Consider the following 16,317-nt stretch of genomic DNA (forward strand, 5'->3'; position numbering starts at 1 on the left):
CGGGTCAGGGAGTGTTGGTGACAGTTCCTCTCCCCCTCCTGGGGCAGGAGCTACTGGGGTGACCAGCCCTGTCCTTGGCCCTGCCTGCTGGTCTTGGTGGTCAGCCCCATGTGCCCTCCAGCTCCTGACCTCTCTGAGGGCCACTTTGAGCTCCTTTGGGAGTGAGAGCTGCCCTTGCTGGGGAAAAGCCTTCAGTCTTCTCTCCCCGAGAAAAGGCTTGGGGAGTCCCAAACTTGTCTTTTGGGACCAATCCTGCTGAAGAAACGCACGACCCGCGCTGTATCCTCCGAGGCCAGGTTCCCATTTGAAATCTGACCGTGAGGCACCTGACCCGACTTTTCCTTCCGTGGAGACCTGCCCCTGCGTGGCGAGGCTTTAAGTGTTGGAGATGGCAGCTCTATCCCAGATGCCCAGACCCATGGAGAGTGCAGAGGAATAAAACAGACTGGCGCCCCCTCGCCTTTCATCCGGGCTGTTTCATCTGGACCTTGATTGAGACAAAACTTTTCATCTAGTGACTTCGATCGGAAGTCACTGCTGAAACCATACCACTCTGCAGGGGTGGATTAAGGGAAAACGGGATGGAAGGAAAGCCCCAGGCACCCAGGACACCCTTTGGTTTAGAGGTTAATTGTCTGGCTTTGGCAGGAGAGAGACACGAGTCTCATGCAGCTGTAACCATGACCCCGAGCACGTTACTTGACCTCTCTGTGACTCGGTGTCCTCATCTGTACCTCACGCGGTGGGCTGTTGTTAGCGTAGTATGTGGCCCAAAGTCAGAACTTTGTAAATGTTCATCATCATCAACAATGACAATAAATTTTACTGCGGGAACAAGCACTTCGAAGTCTAATGTGAGTCAGTACAAGTGACCTAGCTTTGCAAAATTCAAATTCTGACTTGTATTTTAGTTCTTCTTGATAGAAAAGTCAGGGAAATTTCCACTGGTCAGCAGTCATGTGAAGAATGAGAATAGGGAAATGTAATAGCTGGTATTTATGGATTGTGCTATCGAGTAGGGAAAACGCACCTCCCGTGTTTCTCGTTTGCTGTCATCACACTTCTTCACAATCAAAACGCTTCTAACACTAGGTGTGCGGGAATGTTTTCCCACACCAAGCAGTGCCATGACCCCCGTTGGGTGTCTTGCAATGTAACCCAGTTCTGACGCCCTCTACCGGGAGGTGGTGTTGGATCCCACAGGCAAAGGGCTCAGTCCCACAAGACTGTCCTCTGGCTCCCACCCTTCAGATGCTACTCTCTAGTCCAGCTTGTCATCCGTGTTCCTGACCAGCCGGCTCTCAGTTGGAAGGACCCCCTTGTCAGGTTTGATTAATTTGATGAATTTGCTAGAGTGGCTCACAGAACTCAGGAACAATTCACTTCCTGTTTGCTGGCTTTATTATAAAGGGATATGATGAAGGACCTACTTGAGCATCCAGGTGGAAGAGACGTGCAGGGCAAGGTGTGTGGGGAAGGATGTGGATTCTCCTGTCCTCTTGGAGCCCCTTAGCATCTCCGTGTGTTCACCGACGCTCCCCGAGCCCCGTACCTTTGGGCTTTTTATGGAGTGTTCATCATGTTGGCGTGATCGATCATCAGCTCAGTTTTCAGCCCCTCTCCTCTTGTTGGAGGACAGGAGATGGGGCTGAAAGTTCCAGACTTCTAATCATGGCTTGGTCTTTCTGGTGACCAGCTCCCATCTGGAGGCCCCCAAGCTGTGCGTCATTAGAACAAAAGACCATGCTAACACCCAGGGAGTCCCACGGGGTTGTTTCACCACCGTGCTATTGGCTGGGAACGGTTAAGAATCTGCGTGCGCTGTGAGTCCTTGGTGTGTTATTCAATCTCTGTGCCTATAGTGGGTCCCCATCTCAGGCTGTTGCAAGAACTATATGAGAAGCCATATGTGTAAAGTGCTTAGAACAGGGCCCAGCTCAGAGCAAGTGGGCGAGAGCTGCGTCCTGGCCACAGGACAATGGGTCTTTGCGCCGTGAAGCTGAGGTTCCGGGAGGATGGTCCTTAAGCCTGTCCGACTCCCACGTGGGCTGCACTTGCAGCCCGTCTGGCCGGTCAGAGAGGCGTAGATTGTTTTCAGCAGCCCAGGCTTCTGCGGTCATAGGACACCCTGCATCTTGTATCCAGAGAGGATGAGCGGCCCCAGCATGGGTTGGGAGCCAGTTTTCCCCGGGTCCCCAGCCTCCCTGATGAGCCCCAGAGATGGTTTTACATTTTTGTCATATCTGGCTGCTTATTGATCCTGTCAGGGAAGCACGTGTGGAAGTTTAGGTGAGAAGGAAGAGCTGGAGCCCCCTGCCCTGTTCTCATCTTGGGGGGCCCTTCTCCTCACTCCACACACACACTGTCCTTGGGGACTATATTCGGGGAGGCAAACTTTCAGCCTACAACCTCCAGAGTTTGCCTTAACACACTCGAGATTTATTAGGTGTTCACCCCATAGCACAACTGTGGTCGTGGGAGGTGCCTGGCTCCCTAGGATCCCCTGTTTCCAGCCTGCAGATGCAGCATGAGAGAGGGGTGGTCATGGGCCACCCCTGCCAGGGTGGCATTCAGGGGTCAGTGCCGTAGGACTAGCTCCTTCTGCAGAGGGTAGCCTGTGGCACGTGATGCATTTGGACTTGACAAGTGTCAGTAGGCCTGCGTCACACCTGTCTTCCTCCAGCCACCTCTGGAGGTCCCGTTTTGCTCTCTCCCTCCTCCTCCAGGAGGCCATTTGCAACCCCCTGAGGAGGAGAGCGTCACCCTGCTTCACGGGATGCCCCTTCCGGTAGGCCTGCATTGTTCACTGTGTTCTTCAGAACTTCTGGTTATGTTTAGCACACGTTAGCAAGCTCTTCCCTGGGGATGCCAGGCCCAGTCCTGGTGTTTGGGGATCTCAGGATCTGGTGGACGAGGCAGGATTAGAGGAAGGACTTTATTTTGTTTTATTTTATTTTATTTTAATATTTTTTAACGTTTGTTTATCTTTGAGAGACAGAGTATGAGCGGGGGAGGGCCAGAGAGAGGGAGACACAGAATCCGAAGCAGGCTCCAGGCTCTGAGCTGTCAGCACAGAGCCCGACATGGGGCTCGAACTCACGGACCTTGAATTCATGGACTGCGAGGTCATGACCTGAGCCGAAGTCGGACGCCCAACCGACTGAGCCACCCAGGCGCCCCAGGAAGGACTTTATATTTAGAAGTTAGGTAGCAGTCCCTGAAGGATACGCAGGGGGTCCCAGGGATATGGGCGAGACCAGGGAGCCATTAAATCTTCCTGTTTGGGGTAGAACGAGTTGAGAAGTCTGGAAAAGGATTGAGCTTTGGAGCTGGGACTTGTCACTGTGGGGACAAGAGGACGTGGGGCCAGGGGATATTCTGGGCAGAGGGGCGGCTCAGACACAGGAGCTCGTCTCCCATGTGGGGCCTGGAGTGACATGTAGCTGTATCGCTTGGGCCAGCTTCCAGAGTGAGCTGGGACACTCACTGGGTTACTGACAGAGAGCCTCAAGAGGGGAGCACAGGGACTCTGCATCTGGTGCCCAGGAGGTGCCCAGGGGATACTTGTCAAATGAGTAGGCAGAGGCGGGTGCTTAGTTGTCTAAGCACCCAGAGCAGTATTAATGCACCTGCTAGACATCTACCCTGTGCCCCATCCATAAATGGGATGTTCTAATCCCAAAATAGCCCAGTAAGGTAACATCCTCATTTTGTGGAAACTGAGGTGCAGAGCAGATAAATCCCCTGCCTAGCCCAGGAGCAGCTGAGCTGTGATGGGGTTTCCAGGCTTCTGCCATGCACATCTTCCTCCCAGACCAGGTGGTGGGAGACGTGGGGATAGTCAGAGTCTAGCTCACCTTGGATCCTAGGCTGGGCATGATTGGGTTGCTTGCTTCGGGAGTCAGAGGTAACTTTCCGGCCATTGGGGTTTGCAGGCCTTTGTCCCAACTGCTCCCGGCGCCCCCTGCCCCCCATCTCCAGTCAGCCTCCTGCCTTCGTAGCCGAGGGAAACAGTGGGTCCTTGTTTCATCCGAATCGTGGGCTCTGAGCTCTGTGCAGAACAGTGTCCGGCATTGGCCTCACAGGATGGCGTGACTTGGAAGCATGGTACCCACAGACCTCCTCTGGCCACAGCGGGCAGCCCTTTCATTGAGACATCCTTGTTCCTGGCTGAGGGACAGATCAGACCCTTTCCGCAGAAGAGAACAAGTTCCTGGGAAAGTTCCCTTTTCTGGAGGCAGAGTGTGGTCAGAAAAACAAAATGACAGTTGAACGAGTTCCCTTCTGCCTGAGTCCCCCCTCCCCACCCCATCTTGAGAAATGAAACCTGGCCCACCAGGGTCCCCTCTTCTGCCGTGTCCTGGCTTCTTGGGAGCTAGCCACTCTCCCAGCATGACCCTGCCTGAGTGCCCACCTCCTCCTTCCCAGCCAGCAGTGAGAGACCAGAGTCCCCTTGAGGCATTTGTAGGAGGATAGACCCCTCAGGGCGATCATGGCTTATCTGGCTACTTGAGGAGAAGATGTGCTGGGGAACCTTCTGGAACCAGTGACAGCTCCACTCAGGCCTCAGCAGAGATGCTGCCGTGAGAGAGACGGCTGAGCCAGGACCAGACCAGGCCTGATGTGTGTCCCAAGTTGCCGTTCTCGTGAAAGGGTTTTACTGGCATAAAAATGCTTGGAAAATATACAAAGGAAGGTGGCTGGCTTCCAGAACTCAACTGTTTACCTTCAGTGGAGCGGCCGGGAACGCGGAGAGCTTGTTTTCCAAACAGCCCATGCCTGTCAGGTCTGCAGGCTGCAGGCTGATGTCAGGCAGGGACGAGCCAGGGGTATCTCCCTTGTCCACCTCCTTCCCCAAAACCACAGGGACACATTTGTGTCCCCTCATACTGCACAGGAGACCTGGAAGCTTCTCTTTGGAGGAGTGGGGATGGAGCTTCCGACAGCCCAGCATCTCCCATGTGACCCAGTTCTCTTCTATTTCTAGCTGCCTTGGTCTGAAAATATTGGTCTCCTGTTTGTGGCACCTGTCATGGTGGAGCCACGGGTTACGGCAAAAATGGGTTGGGGCCTCTGGCATCTCTTGCGAATTTGCTGTTCTTTGCCCAGGTTACCACCTCCCACCGGCTTTGGTCTCTTCCTTCAAGTTCTGTTTCTCGTTTTTTGGTTTCCTGGGAAGTGGAGTTGGATGGGAATGTAATACCGAATCCACAGACAGAACCAGAAGGGTCCTTGCAAGTTCCTCTGTTTGTTGAAGGGAAAACTGAGGCCCGGGGGGATGATGAGCCGGGCTCACGCATTGGTCCAGGACACTGGGCAGCTCGGCTGCAGGCTGAGCCCACAGGGGCTACTGTTTGGCCTCCGTCCAGGCCCCAGCTGGGCCTCTTCCCAGTCGCATTGCCTTGCCTGGTCACTTAGTGGGTGCCTTGGGCTCTTGGTGTCCTGGTCTGTGATGGTGACAATGTCACCCTTAGCTCTGGGGCTTGATGTGAGGATAGCAAGTGCTGCTTCCCTTCCCACCCAGGAGCCCTAGAAGGGAAGGTTGGCTTCTCAGCTAGTCTGACTTTTTGTTCTGTATACAGGTTAGTCACCATGGGGTGGGAAGAGTCTCTTTCAGTATTATTGTGAGATCCATGGGATTAAAAAAAATGTTCATTTATTTTTGAGGGAGAGAAAGAGGGAGAACACATGCAGGGGAGGGGCAGAGAGGGAGGGAGAGAGAGAGAATCCCAAGCAGGCTCCACACTGTCAGCGCAGATCCCGATGTGGGGCTCGGTCTCACTAGCCGTGGGATCATGACTTGAGCTGAAATCAAGAGTTGGACACTTAACCAACTGAGCCAGCCAGGTGCCCTGGGATTTTTTTTTTTTTTTTTTTTAATAGGACAAGTCCCTTAACATCTTTTCTGGCAGATATTAAAAACAACAACAACAACAACAACAACAACAACAACAACAACAAGGAGTTAAGGATACCATGAGGAAAGAGCTGGTACTTTCTGAAGGTTTAATTAGATAAGAGTTTAAATAAGAGAGGATGACAGGTGTGGGCTGGGTCAAAGCAGCCAGCAGGATGTGGTGAGGCACCCCAAGAGTGGCAAGCTGTCACCACCCCGGGCCGGAGGGGACAAGGGGAGGGAAGGTGGTGTACGGGGGCCCAGAGGCAGCGGAGGGACTGTCTGCTTGGCAGGGATGGTGGCTATTGGCAGAAATACGGTGGGGACGTGAGGACAGTGGGAACAGACAGACTTTTCCCTCTCCCTTCTTCTCACGTGCCTCCAGTTGGCCACTCGGCCAGAGGACAGGGCCGCTAGGTGGTTGTGGCACTAGAGGACAGCCTCCCAAGGCTCACGGAGGGTCAGGGATGGGGCCGGGGGCACTGAGTGACAAGCCCAGCCTCGCATGTGCCTGTGAGCACCACCACTTTCCCGCTGGCAGATCCTAGTGAGGTTTCCAAAGTCCATATTCCCCACTCTCCTCATTTGTAAAATCACCTCTTATCCCCATGGTTGGAGCATGAAAACGTAGTTTTTATCACCCAGAGTGAACGTGTGCAGCCGTCATTGTGATTTCTCTACTCGCAACTTTGAAACAGTCAGCCTTGACTCCTGGAGGGAGCCCCACTTGTGTGGGGATGGGTGTAGGGGTGGGGCCGGTGGCTTTTTCTGGCCTCTCCTGAGGCCATCCAGGGGGTCAGCCAGGTGCCGGGCTGGCGCCGCTGCCTCCGAGGGACCGGCCTTGCAGGTGGCGGTGGCCGTGTGCCGGGCGGCAGACATCTGGCAGGTCAGGAAGCGCGGTGTCAGGCCATCCTGGCTGTTGGCAGGTGCTCCTGTCTTGGGGTCAGGTGATGCCGAGTGTCTGTCAGCTGGGCGGGTCTGGCTCCCTGGGGATGTGATCTTCCTAACCCCGCATTCTTGAAAAAATAAACACAGCCCCCAGCGGAGCGGGGCCAGCTGCGCCTCACGGGCTCCAGGCAGCCCCGCACTTCCTCACCGTGTCTGTGATGAGCCCTGATTTCTGTGTGAAGTGCAAGCTGCCGGCCTGTGAAAGCAGCGCCTCTTTGGTTCGTGAACATCACAGCTTTGCTGAGACTGTAGTTTCGTGGGAAGCGTGTCTCCTTAGATCTCAGTTTAGACCCGGCTGCGTGGCTTCAGAGCCCTCGTTTCCCTACCTGAAAAATCCAGGTCATCGACCAGATGGGACACGTTCAGTATACGTTTTCTCTATAAAACAATTTTGTAGTGATGCCTGCTTAACCAGTAGATGCCTCGATTTCATGTGTGTGTCTTCTAGAAGCGGGGTAGCATGGGGCTCGGGCCCTGCTGTGGAGGAGTCTGGGATCTTCGGGGGTGTGTGCTGTCCCGTCCGTGTTTCCCCCGTGCGTCAGGGACGGGCAGAGGGGTGGGGAGTACAGTGGGGACAGTTGGCCCAGGTGCTGATGTTCTTCTTTTTCTCGGTGTCCTTCTGTCTCCCCTGGCAGCTGAACCTTAGCCGGCCAATTGAGGAACAAGGCCCCCTGGACGTCATCATCCACAAGCTGACGGATGTCATCCTTGAAGCCGACCAGAATGACAGCCAGTCCCTGGAGCTGGTACACAGGTTCCAGGTGAGCAAGGATGGTGAGGAGGGAAGGCCTGAGAAGGGCTCTGTGCATCTCTAAAGCCGTAGCAGCTGTCTTGCTGAGTAGTCCGTGGTAATGGTTCTGTTGCTGCCCCAGCACATGGCCTGGGGTCAGGTGCTTCCCTGCCAGGGCCTCGGTCTCTTTGGGTGTAAAATGGGGTCCATCCAGGGCATGGCTGGCACCTCCTCTGCTCTCTACCTGTGTAGATCAGGACACTGTGGAGTCCAGATGTGACCCCCACACCCTCAGCACATACAGTCACAGTCAGTGGTTCTGAGTTGGCATGAGGGGTGGGACCCTCTTGCCAGGCTTTGAGAAAGGGAATCCTAGGGGCCTTTGAAGTAGAACACCCTTGGGGCGCCTGGGTGGCTCAGTCAGTTAAGCATCTGATTCTTGGTTTCTGCTCAGGTCATGATCTCGTAGTTGTGAGATTGAGCCCTGCATCAGGCTCTAAACTGACAGTGCAGAGCCTGTTTGGGGTTTTCTCTCTCCCTCTGTCTCTCTGCCCCCCCCCCCAAAATAAGTAAATAAATAAACTTTAAAAAAATAACAATAGCCTTACTAGCTCCCCGAGTCCTGCCTTGGTGGGAAGCTCCCTCGCTGTGCCGACTGCTTTGACCCCTGTGTGCCTGTCTCTGAGCGTGGACTGGATCCTCTTGGCTGGTCCCTCCTCCCGGTCCCATTTCCTCCCACAGCCTCCCAGATCTTGACCCCGTGATGACCCACCCGCCACCTCGGGAGGTGCTGCCTTTGCCCCCGCTGACTTGCCCTGGGTTTTCTCTGTCGTGGACAAGACCGTGATTCATTCCTCTGGAAAGTAGCTCGAGGGTTACGAAAAACAAAGTCATATTATCAGTGAAAATGCGGCCAGAATGGAGGGCCTTCCTAGCGGGAGGGGATGCTTGAGCGAGCACTTGTCAGTGTGTGATAATTGGAGATGTGACGTCCTGTCTTTCTCTGTCAGGACAAAGGGGACTCTCCTTAGTCTCCTCACCACACGGTAGCCCTCCTGCTGACAGCATTTTCTTTCCTCCATGTGTCCAGGGCCCTACTTGCCTCCCTGTGACTCTCACCCCCTCCTTGGCCAGCTTGGCCACAGATCCCCACATCCTGTGTGCAAGCAGCCCAGAAGCAGGTGTGGCCTGCCGGTGGCCCCTATGCTGGGGGGAGGGGGTGCCGCCCCCATGTCGTGTCCTTCAGGGCCTTTGCCTTGCCGACCACCTGAAGTCCCTCTTTCATAGGGCTGGAGGCCGTGGGAAAGGCGCATTCGGGCTCCTCCGTGACCTTGCTGAGACTCTGTGTTCTTATCTATACAATGGTTTTAGAATCAGGAAAACTTTGTATGATGTTGGCTGGAGTACCTGACACTGCTCGGGCCCCAGCAGGTGCTTAGTAGAAGGTCAACTGCCATTGTGATGACGTGACTTCCCTGAGCCTTAGTTTCCTCTTCTGTAAAATGGGGATGCTGCTAGTTCCTGCTCCTTAGGATGGACAGGTTGCTGTGAGAAGTAAACGTCCGTGTGCAGAAAGGAGCTGCTTCTGCCTCTCGGACTTGAGTACGACCACCACTGTTACATTCCTGCTGTCCTCCTAGATCAAGGGTGTAGCCCCCAGCCTGCCTCAGTGCCCTGACCAACCTCCCATAGGGGGATCCCCATCCCTCACTTCCCATAAACACATGCACAGCCCACAATCCCGGGCAGGGGATGGCTAAGCCATAAAGGAGAACTGGGTCCCCTGTGTTGTGTTCTTGGTAGAAGAGAAAGTTCCGCAGGGCTGGGGGAGGGGGTGGGATGTGGGGACGTGTGGCTTCGAGGTTTCAGCCACCGGGTGCATTTCCCAGGGAAGTCTTGACTGGATTCCCTGGAGCCTGTCCCAGCCAGGGCACACACACTCGGCCAGCCCTCAGATGACTGAGGTGACCTCAGTGTAACCTTCCAGCCTTGGTATTTTTGGGATGAATTTTCCCTGTGCTCTGTGCTCGAGCATGAAGCCGGATATCTGATAAGGCCAGGACGTTTCCTCCTTTGTGAAGAGAACAATCCTTTAGGGAAAAGGGTGACAGGCTGGGCTTTCCAGAGGCCCCAGGAAGAGAGGGGACAGGCAGGGGCTGGTGAAGAGAAGGACCAAGGGACGCCGGGTGAGGGCCAGGGGAGAGGCCCAGTCGGCTACACTCCAGCCTCCCTCCTGCCATCAAGTCACTGTCAGCGCTGACCTGGTCACCCGCTTCTGCTATGGGATTCAGAGCCAGACCCGATAAACTGGCGCTTGACCTTGGTCACGTCCCTCGTTTTCAGATTCTTGTTTTAATATATATGCTGGACTTTAACAAGGAGATGTTGGCTCGGGTGGGTAAGGGCCATAGGGTCAGTAGCGGGGAAGCAGAACCCAGGGCTTGGGTTTGCAAAGCTGGCCTTTCTGCAGTTTGTCGTGAATAAGAAAACAGAGTATAATGGTTTGCCCCAGAAGGGGCTTGTCTTGAAGGGCCTTCTCCAGATGCAATACTTGAGTGCAGGAGAAGTGAGTCGAGGAAGAGGAGCGTCTGAGGTGTTCTGACCGGCCCTATAGCATTCTGCTCCCGGGATGCTGCCATGAGGCCTTTAGCCTGGGATAGAAAGGCATTCTCAGAGCTGCGAGGTTATGCTTTCTTCCTGGCTGCCTTTGAGGACAGGTTGGAGGGTGTGGGCCTGGGGTTCACTGCGGATCACTGAAGCTGGTTGCCATAGAAACTACTACTTAAGTCTTTTTTTTTTTTTTTTAAATATTGGCCCCAAGAGAGCTTTGCTTGGAGAATTATCAGGATGATTCAGTTGTTTTTCTGCACCAGGGTTCATGTGGAGCCAGCAGCCTGGTGCTGCTGTCTCTCTGCCCGAGATTCATGTATCAGTGCACAGACCTTGAGGGCCCTGCCCATTTTGGCAAGTGGGGCTGCGGTGGTGGGAGGGTCCCTGTCCCCATACTCAGGGGAGCCCTGGCCTCTGCAGCTATTTCCTCAGGGATGCTTGGAGAACCTTCTTCTCACTGTGGCATCCAGGGCAACCTGGCGGGACAGGGGCTGGGGGCAGACCTTCTGCTGCCCCTTCCAGCCCCAGAATTGCCCAGAAGGGTTACAGTGATTGTGTTCTGTGGGGCATGTGGAGCTTTCTAGGAGGATCATCTTGGGGCTCTCCCTGAATGAGCTTGGAAAAACGAGGTTTGAGTTTAAATTGACACCTCTTCTCCTGTCTTGATTAGGCTGGGAGATTGTGAAGTGTTCCACAGATAGTCCCGGAACCCCTGGTCTGAATACCGGAGCTGTTCTTTGTGTGACACGCTGTTTGCCGAGCACCTTCCACGCGAGGCCGAGCCCCGCGGGGAGGCCGAGCAGGAACCCAGGAGCTGTCCTCACAGCTGCCAGAGTGATGAGTGAGGGCAAAGCCAGATCTGATCACGTCCTGGTGTCTAACCATGGACCTACCGTCTCTTTGCAGCCGTAACAAAGACTTCAGTTTTTAACAAGGCCCACGAGGCCTGTGTGATCTGGCCGTTGCCTCTCTCCACATCTTCATCTTGTCCCACCTGCCCCTCAAGCTCTGAGCTCTTGGCCACCTCAGTGCCTTTGCACAAGCTGTTCTTGTGCTTGAAATTCCTTCTTCGCTCCCAGCTCTCAGCTCAGGTGCCCCTTCCTTAGGGATACCTCCCTGATTATCTCACCAAGGACATATCCGCCATCCCAGGCCCTCATAGTTTTATGCTTTTCCTTCCCTCACTTTGGAAGCACATCATGCTTTATCAGTCCCTACTGCCTGTCCCTCTGGGGGTTATTAGCTGCAGGGGTGGGGATTGCATCTGCTCCGAGCTCACCGGGTATCCTCACTGCCTCCCATGGTGCCTGCTACATAGGAATTGTGCCTGTGTGTTTGTGCAGTGAAGGAGCTTTGTGGTGCTGGCTTTGTGGTGCTGGCTTCGTGCAGGGCATCCTGGTGGGTCAGAGAAAGGAGCAGATAGTTCCAGGGGGCAGCTGGGAACGGGACACAGGGAGGGCTCATGAGGCAGATCGTGCTGCCTGGTGGCTGCGCCTGGGGAAGCCTTGGGGTGTGGGGAGCTGCAGGAGGAACAGGCTGGGGAGCTTGGACTTTATCCTGCAGGCCGGGGGGGGGGGGGGGGGGGGGGGTTAGAGTGAGAAGATCAGATTTCACTGGAATGAGAGAGGGCCTGCTTAGGAGGGGGAAATTGCCAAGGCAAGATGAACTCTGAGTAGTGAGGACACCATAGTCGTTGGAGCCTGGCAGTTTCTGCAGTGAAGAAGAGAGAGCTCATGCCCCTGGGGGCTCAGCACTGCCCCGTCCTCATCCCAGGGCCCCTGTGATCCTCTGAGCGCCCCTACCACAGGCCCACGACAGGCCCATGAGGGGCAGTGCCCCACTCCCCTCTCAGGTCCCCGGCAGCCCTTTGATTGTATGAAATGGATCTGGGAAGGGAGCTCTTTCCTCGCCTCCTGGTTGCAGGCAGAGAAGGCACGCTTTGCACAGTTGGTTTTTTTAAATGATTGTTTTACCTGAAAGGAACCAGCTTTTTGAATCAACTCTCAGTAGCTCGGCTCCCCACCCCCCACCCCTCATCTTGAAAAACCGGTTTATTGAGATAGAACTCACGTGCCATTCCATTCACTCACTTAAAGTGTATCATCGATGGGTTTTAGTGTATTCATAGATCTGTGCAGTCCATTTTAGGACATTTTCCTCACCCTGGAAAGAAACCCCAAATCTTTAACCGTCACCTCCCCTCCCGGCCCTGAGTAGCCACCACTTTCTGTCTTTGTAGATTTCCCTATTCTGGACTTTCATAGGAACGGAATCACAGAGCACTGGACCGCATGTGACTGCTTCTTTCATTTAGCACAATGTTTTCCAGGTTCATCCCTGTCGTGGTGCGAAGTGGTGCTTCCTTCCTTTTGGTGGCTGCAAGCTTCCATTTGGATACACCACGTCGTGTATCCAGGTATCAGGTGACGGGTTTCCATCTTCTGGCTATTAAGAATACCACTGCCGTAAGCTTGTATGTACACATTCTCATTCCTTCTGGTAATATACGCCCAGGAGGGGGATGGCTGGGCCACGTGGCAACTGTTTACTCGATCCAGGAGCCACCAGACTGTTTTTCCTAGAGCCGCACTGTTTTACATGCTCACCAGCAGCTCAGAAGGGTTTTGCTTTCTCCACATCCTCACCAGCACTTACCCAGCTCTGACTTTAGCCATCCTAGCGGGGGTGAAGTGGTTTTGATTTAAATTTGACTTAAATATCTTGTGGTTTTGATTTAAATCTCCCTGATGATGGCCGATGCTGTCAGGCATCTTTCCGTGTGCTCGTTGGTCATTTGTATACCTTTCCTGGAGCCCTTCGTACACTTCGTGCATAGATGTCTGGAGCCCACAGATTTGCCTTTTTCTTCCTCTGGCCTGTTATTATCCCCCAGAGCAGAACGGTTCGGAACACCGACACGGGAGTCCGTTGCCTGGGTTCAGAGCTCTCCCCACCGCTTCCTGCTGGTTGGCCTTGGGAATGTCTTTTAAGTTCCCCTGTGCTTCAGTTCCCTTATCTGTAAAATAGGGGCAGTCCTAGTCCCTGCCTCCTGGGGCTGCGGGAGGACCGAGTGTGTTGACCGTGGCCAGCACTCAGAGCACTGGCCACGTGGGCTTGACGGCCTCGGAGGCCAGGCAGGGGCCTCTGCTGGGGCCCATGTGTGACCTGCCACTGCCTCCCAGTCTAGCTGCAGAGTCCGGTTTCCTCGGACGTCGGAGGAGATGGCTTCCAAGGCCCTTCCTGCTCTGGTCTGTCCAGACAGGCTCGGCCGCACCGCAGTAACAGGCGGGTCCTGCAACTCAGCGCAGGCTTGTTCCTACCCTGGGGCCCACGTCGTCAGAGGGCCGGCTGAGCTCTGCACGCCTGAGAGCTGGGGTGACAGAGCGGCAGCAGACCGGTCCTCACGGCAGAAGGAAGAGAAATCCGCGAAGCATGCTCTGGCTCATAGTTTCTGCCCCAGGGTGACGCGTGCCGTGGCCTCATTGATTCTCGTGGCCATGACTGACCGCAGGGAGTCAGGCACTTATGATCTGCTTGCGGGCCAGGGGGCCATCTGCAGTGACAGTAATCCAGCAGCCCCACCGTGCGCTTTCCTTCTGAGGCTTAAACATGGCAGTTGCTGTGAGGCTTGAACAACTGACAGGCACAGTGCCCTTGGAGCGGCGCCTGCTCCGAGCGTGTGCACGCATGTACACGTGGTCCCCCGCTCTTCCTTACCAGTAGTGCCTGGGGTGTGATGACAGGTGTAGCACTGAGTGACCCTTCCGTCATGCCAGCCTATTATTATTATTATTATTATTATTGCTGCCACCACAACCACCACCATATGGACAGTAGCTACGTGTCACAGCTGACCTAGGAGTCCTCAGTCACGATTGTGGTCAGTGAGGCAGTGATTATGAAAATGTCCCCAGATTGGAGGTGTTCTCTGTGAAATGAGCACTGACTTCAACTAAAGGCAGGGCCCGGTGGTGGTCAGGGGACATGCCCGGCTCCACCCCTCCCCGGTCGCCCCACCTGCCGTCCAGGGAACGTGCTGGGATGGCACCGTAGGATGGGGACATTGAAAGCTGCGGCAGCCACCTCCAAAGGTGGCTGCTGTGAGCAGCGGTGATCACCTCCGAGACCAGAGCTCCGCGCTGCCCCCGACCCCTAGGGCTCAGAAATGATTTCCCAGCCACGCTGGATCAAACCCTTCCAACCTCAGATGTTTACTGGGTGGGCCGCCAGCCTGGGGCTCTGTGCCGCAAGCTGGAGGGATGGAGGGGAAGCAGAAGAAACCAGATTCTGTTGTTCCAGGCCTTCTAACCTGATTAGGGAGATGATACCTAAACCTGACGTAAATTAAGTGAGTTTCTGTCAGTTTGGAAGCAGCGGTTAGTTGGCCTGTGGCCTCCTGGCTGGTGGTGTCAGAATCGGAACCCTGGGTGCCAGCAAAGGATCTGGGCAGCCACCGTGGAGCCCTGCGAGAGGCTACCGCTTCCCGAGCAGGTCCCAGCTGGCCTTCGGTGCCCGGGGCGCTCCACATCTCTTATCTCACTTTGTGCTACTGTCAGTGCCTGGAAGAATGGAATTACTTCCCCGTTTTCCAGGTAAGGATACAGGCCCGAGGAAGTTAAGGTACTCGCCCCGGGTTGCTTAGTCCAAACACAAGGGAGCCAGGATCATAGCTTGTGCTCTTTCAGATAGGCCTCAGAATGGCTTTGGGGTGTGAGGGCCAGTGATGCAGGGGCACCTGAAGGAAGAGGTCACCACCGTCTGGGATTGCCTCCGACCCAGCTGGTGCTGCACAGTGATAAACGTTAACCAGCAGATGCCAGGGGAGGCAGAACTGGGCATAGTTGGTGACCCTGGCCTCAGAGGACAGATCCTGTCCTGAGGTGGCCATGAAGTCAGTCTCGTCATGACTCCTGCCCTGGGTTACAAGGCCACCCTCCCCACCCCCCGCCGTGGTGGAGATGGCCACACAATCTGCCCATTGTGCGCCCAGATCAGGCGGTGACGGTGAATCATTCTTTCTCCCCAGGGGAGGTTGGTGCCATTTAGTGCCATTAGCTGTGTGCAGGGCCTTTCCTGTGTGGAGAGGAAGACCGGTCCCCCAGGCAGACCCACGACTTTATGACCCTGTTACCAGCCCCAAGCAGAGCAGGACTTTGTACAGCACCAGGCGGTACAGTGGGAGGGGCCGGCTGCCCTGGGAGCCTGAGCTCTGACCCAGCACACTGGCCGTGCGGGGGGGAGGAGGCGGGGGAGGGAGGCAGTCAGGGTTTGAGGCGCATTGGGTTTCAGAAATACTAACGTTCATTAATAATAAATTTTTCCAGGGTTGACGAAGGAACTTTTATGCACGTGGTTTCAGGGTTCCTTAGCCTCGGCACTGTTGACTTGTTAGGCTGGATGATTCTGTACTGTGGGGCCATCCTGTGCACCGTGGGGTGTCCAGCAGCATCCCTGGGCCCCACCCACTAAGTGCCAGGAGCGCCACCCTCAATTGTGACAGCCAAAACTGTCTCCGGACACTGCTGCATGTCTCCTGGGGGCAGGCTCGCCCCCGGGTCGAGACCCCTGCCTTTCTGGGAGCTCGACAGCTGTGAGAGTTCCGGTGGGTAAGTGAAGCCCTTCTGATTTAAAAGCGTGGATACTGAGCCCTCATTGGATACAGTATCTGAGTTTTGGAGATTGGGCTCTTCAGGCCAGGAGGTCTGAAGTCTTCGTGGATTCTTCCTTTGGTAACACCTGTAGCAGAAAGCTCGCCTTCTTCCATTCTCCTCCTGGCCTGTTTTGGGGCCATGACTTCCTGACTTGGCTTCCACGTTCCCCGTATGCTCTTAGGGTTAGGGTTAGGGTTAGGGTTAGGGTTAGGGTTAGGGTTAGGGTATGCTGTATGCTCACGGTTAAGCCGTTGTGGTTTCCTTCACCTTTGGTAAATCACAAAGCTTCTCACCAGCCAAGCCGGCCTCTGCTGACCTCGGTCCTCCGAGGCATGAGGACCCTCCTCTCTGAGCCCCTCCCTGCACAGCTCATGCTGGTTTGGGTCCATGCCCATTGTCTCAGGCCTCCCACCCCCCACAGCCCCTTGCTTCTAGCCCCTGACCCGGCCTGCGCCTCTCAGCCTGTTCATTGATCTCTAAGA

The 16,317-nt window shown here is 55.1% G+C and overlaps 1 protein-coding gene across 2 annotated transcripts in view; it reads left to right on the top strand.

Annotated features, from left to right (window-relative positions):
* Window positions 1–16,317, top strand: part of ITPK1 (inositol-tetrakisphosphate 1-kinase) — a 179,507-nt gene that overhangs the window by 98,076 nt on the left and 65,114 nt on the right. For both annotated transcript variants that reach the window (XM_047080191.1, XM_047080193.1), the window contains one exon: window positions 7,480–7,605. In XM_047080191.1, coding sequence (XP_046936147.1) covers window positions 7,480–7,605 — 126 coding nt within the window. The remainder of the gene's footprint in view (window positions 1–7,479; window positions 7,606–16,317) is intronic.

Source organism: Lynx rufus, unplaced genomic scaffold (assembly GCF_022079265.1).
Source record: "Lynx rufus isolate CCGP_SWC_20201006 ecotype Redwood Valley unplaced genomic scaffold, mLynRuf1.p SCAF_17, whole genome shotgun sequence".
In the NCBI taxonomy this organism is placed as follows: Eukaryota; Metazoa; Chordata; class Mammalia; order Carnivora; family Felidae; genus Lynx; species Lynx rufus.